Here is a 2728-nt window from a genome sequence, read left to right as displayed (position 1 = left end):
AGGTAGACCACATCCACAGCCTTTCCCTCATCCACTAGGCGGGTCACCTGGTCATAGAAGGAGATCAGGTTGGTCAAGCAGGACCTGCCTTTCATGAACCCGTGCTGGCTAGGCCGGATCCCCTGGTTGTCCCGCTCATGCCTTGTGAGCGCCCTCCAGATGAACTGCTCCATAATCTTCCCCGGCACCGAGGTCAGGCTGACAGGCCTGTAGTTCCCCCGGATCTTCAAGTAAATCTATAGAAATTTATAAGGAGCTTGCTACAAGCCATTAAGTTACCATGGGACATGTGTCTGTCTGTTAGTGAGCAAAGACTAATTGACCAACCAAAATGGGACAGCAGGTTTTAAGCCTGAGGCTGGGACCTCCTGCAGCCCTGCCCTAATGCTGTGTTGTTCCATAGTGTAATAATAACACTGAAATAGTGAGTATACACACGTTGGAGTTCACATTATTGCACATCTCTCTGTATCCTTCTCATGTTTTCCTGGATTTACAAACATAAGCATGCGGGTAGAAGGATCTATCTCTAATCAGCTGCTTTTTTAAAGCACTACTAAAATGCAAGACCCAGAGTACGCGTATGTTTATTTCAGTTAGAGAATGACAACTGAGGTGGTAACCATGCCCTCTTGACTTTCAGTTCCCACGTAGACTTCAGGTATCTTGGGATGGTAAAAGGTATTGGAGTGGAAGAAAATTTTCAAATGTGGATTTTCAATCTGGAAGCTTAAGAATTTCTAGGGATTCTTCTGAGAATATGAAGGTGCTAAGTTTTCCTGAGTTCCTGTTGCCACTCCCCATTCCTCAGGACTGGTTATTTTAATAGAGTGGTATTAGAAATTATCCAGTTCATATTACTTTACAAGGCACTGTTGTGTTTCTTTTTTCAGAGTGGAGTATACTCTATGTGACTGTATCTGTTTTTATTTTGATCGTGGTCATGGTAGGGCTTGCCTGGTTCTGCATCTGCTGCTGCAAAAGGTACATGATTTGTGTTTCTTTTTGATGGGGCATATGCAAAAACTGCACGCAACTGCCACATTTTAGTCCAGTCCTTAGCACTAAACCACTGAACTCTTTTCAGACGTGTGAGGAGCTTCTTGTAGCTATTTCTGTATAGACACACTTTCGTTGAAAAAAGGAGTATCCATTTGTGGCTCTGTGCTCTTCTGCGTTTCGAAAAACAAACAGTTGATATTGGAGTATCCTTCATATTAAGAGGTAATTTATGTTAAAATGCTGAGAGTATACTGCAGGTCTTCATGGTCTCCCACTGAGTCCTCCAGGTACTCCATAAGGAAAGAGGCACACCCTGAAGGTCACTGGCGTAGGAGTGTTCTAGGCCATCGGAAGGGAGCTACTCCCAACTTGGTATCGCCCTTGGACAGGAAGGGTGGACATGTGGGCTGCATCTGGCTGACAGGCAAGGAGTACTCCAGTGATCTCAGTCACGCAAACTTCTTGCTTCCTCTTTCCTTAAACATTTTGCCTGCTACTGTATGTCATTCCCCTCTCTGGCCCCACCCACCCCTAGTCTTTCCTAGTGAGTCAATAAGAAATTCTCTTTCAAGTGACAAGCCCCTGCAAGTTCTGTCACTAGAGCAAGTGTTTTTGCTGCTGCTCAAAAAGCCCAGCAAATAGATACCTTGTTCAGGTGTTAGCAAAAATGAAACACTGTCAAAATCTTTCTGGATTTTCAACTTTTTCTAGGGTGTCTTTGCAGTATGTTAAGGATGCTGTTTGAAACGCACAGGAGTTGATACTGATTTCCTTTTTATGGTTGAAGGAACAGTGCTGTTAGTAGAAAGGTTTAACTAGAAATGTGTCCCGCTCCACCCCCACGGTTTGGGGTGGAGCCTCACAGGCTCCTGTGGATTTGATGAGAAAGGGATTGTTTATGGAGTTCGCTGCTTCTGTCCTTTGTTCTCATGTGGCTTGTGCCAGAGACTGAAGGCTGGTTGATACAGATACGTGTGAAAAAGAGGAGGGAAATGCTGCATAGGACAGAATGGCAAGAGGTGCCTTTTGCTTTGTGGAAGCTGCAGGAAAAAGATACACTGTAGTCCAAGATTTGGCTGGAGTTTTGGAGGTTTTAAAGGCTTTCAGTTTCCAGATTAACTCCGTTTTTTTAGAAGACTAGAGGGGAGGCTGAGTGTCTGGCTGTTGCTGTAATGTCAGCTGAGCATAGGTGGCTTCTCCACTGTGAACTGTGCAATCTGTGTGGGAGTGATTCTCCAGACCCTGCCTTGACAAAGGGCATGTCCCATGTACCCACCCCCCTCCAAAGTTACGAGAAAGAGGGTCAGAAAAATGCCTGAGGTGTGACAGCATCTTCTTGGAGGTGCCCCCTTGGTTTCATGCGTGAATGCCCTTTTTTTTTACCCTGAAATCCTTTGTTCGTTCCCTCTCGACCTGATAGAACAAACAGTTCTGTGTCTGTCCCTCTAGCTCCAGGACTTTTCCTTCTGTATTAATGAGCAGATGAGTAACTCCTGCAAATAGCTGAAACTTAACATAGAGATGATGATGTTTGCAGCATTGTGGAAGTAGATGCTGGGGAAGGATTTAAATGAAGAAAGAACAGGTGGGGATTTGCCTACAGACCAGTAGGGCTTTGTCCCTGCATATATATGAGGGAGCAAATCTCCATTTTTGTCTGGTCTTCTCTGTAAGCATAACCAGACAAGCACCACTTAAATTGTCTCGGTTTGAAAAAAAAAAAGGG

At 44.7% G+C, this 2728-nt stretch overlaps 1 protein-coding gene across 1 annotated transcript in view; it reads left to right on the top strand.

Moving 5' to 3' along the window:
- Positions 1-2728, top strand: part of KIAA0319 (KIAA0319 ortholog) — a 35542-nt gene that overhangs the window by 31234 nt on the left and 1580 nt on the right. Inside the window, exon 17 of the mRNA XM_009285094.1 lies at positions 894-984. Within this exon, the coding sequence (XP_009283369.1) occupies positions 894-984 (91 nt within the window). The remainder of the gene's footprint in view (positions 1-893; positions 985-2728) is intronic.

This window comes from Aptenodytes forsteri, unplaced genomic scaffold (genome assembly GCF_000699145.1).
Source record: "Aptenodytes forsteri isolate BGI_AS27 unplaced genomic scaffold, ASM69914v1 Scaffold248, whole genome shotgun sequence".
Classification (NCBI taxonomy): domain Eukaryota; kingdom Metazoa; phylum Chordata; class Aves; order Sphenisciformes; family Spheniscidae; genus Aptenodytes; species Aptenodytes forsteri.
The sequence above is the reverse complement of the archived record's forward strand: the minus strand, read 5'-3'. Positions and strand labels throughout refer to the sequence as shown.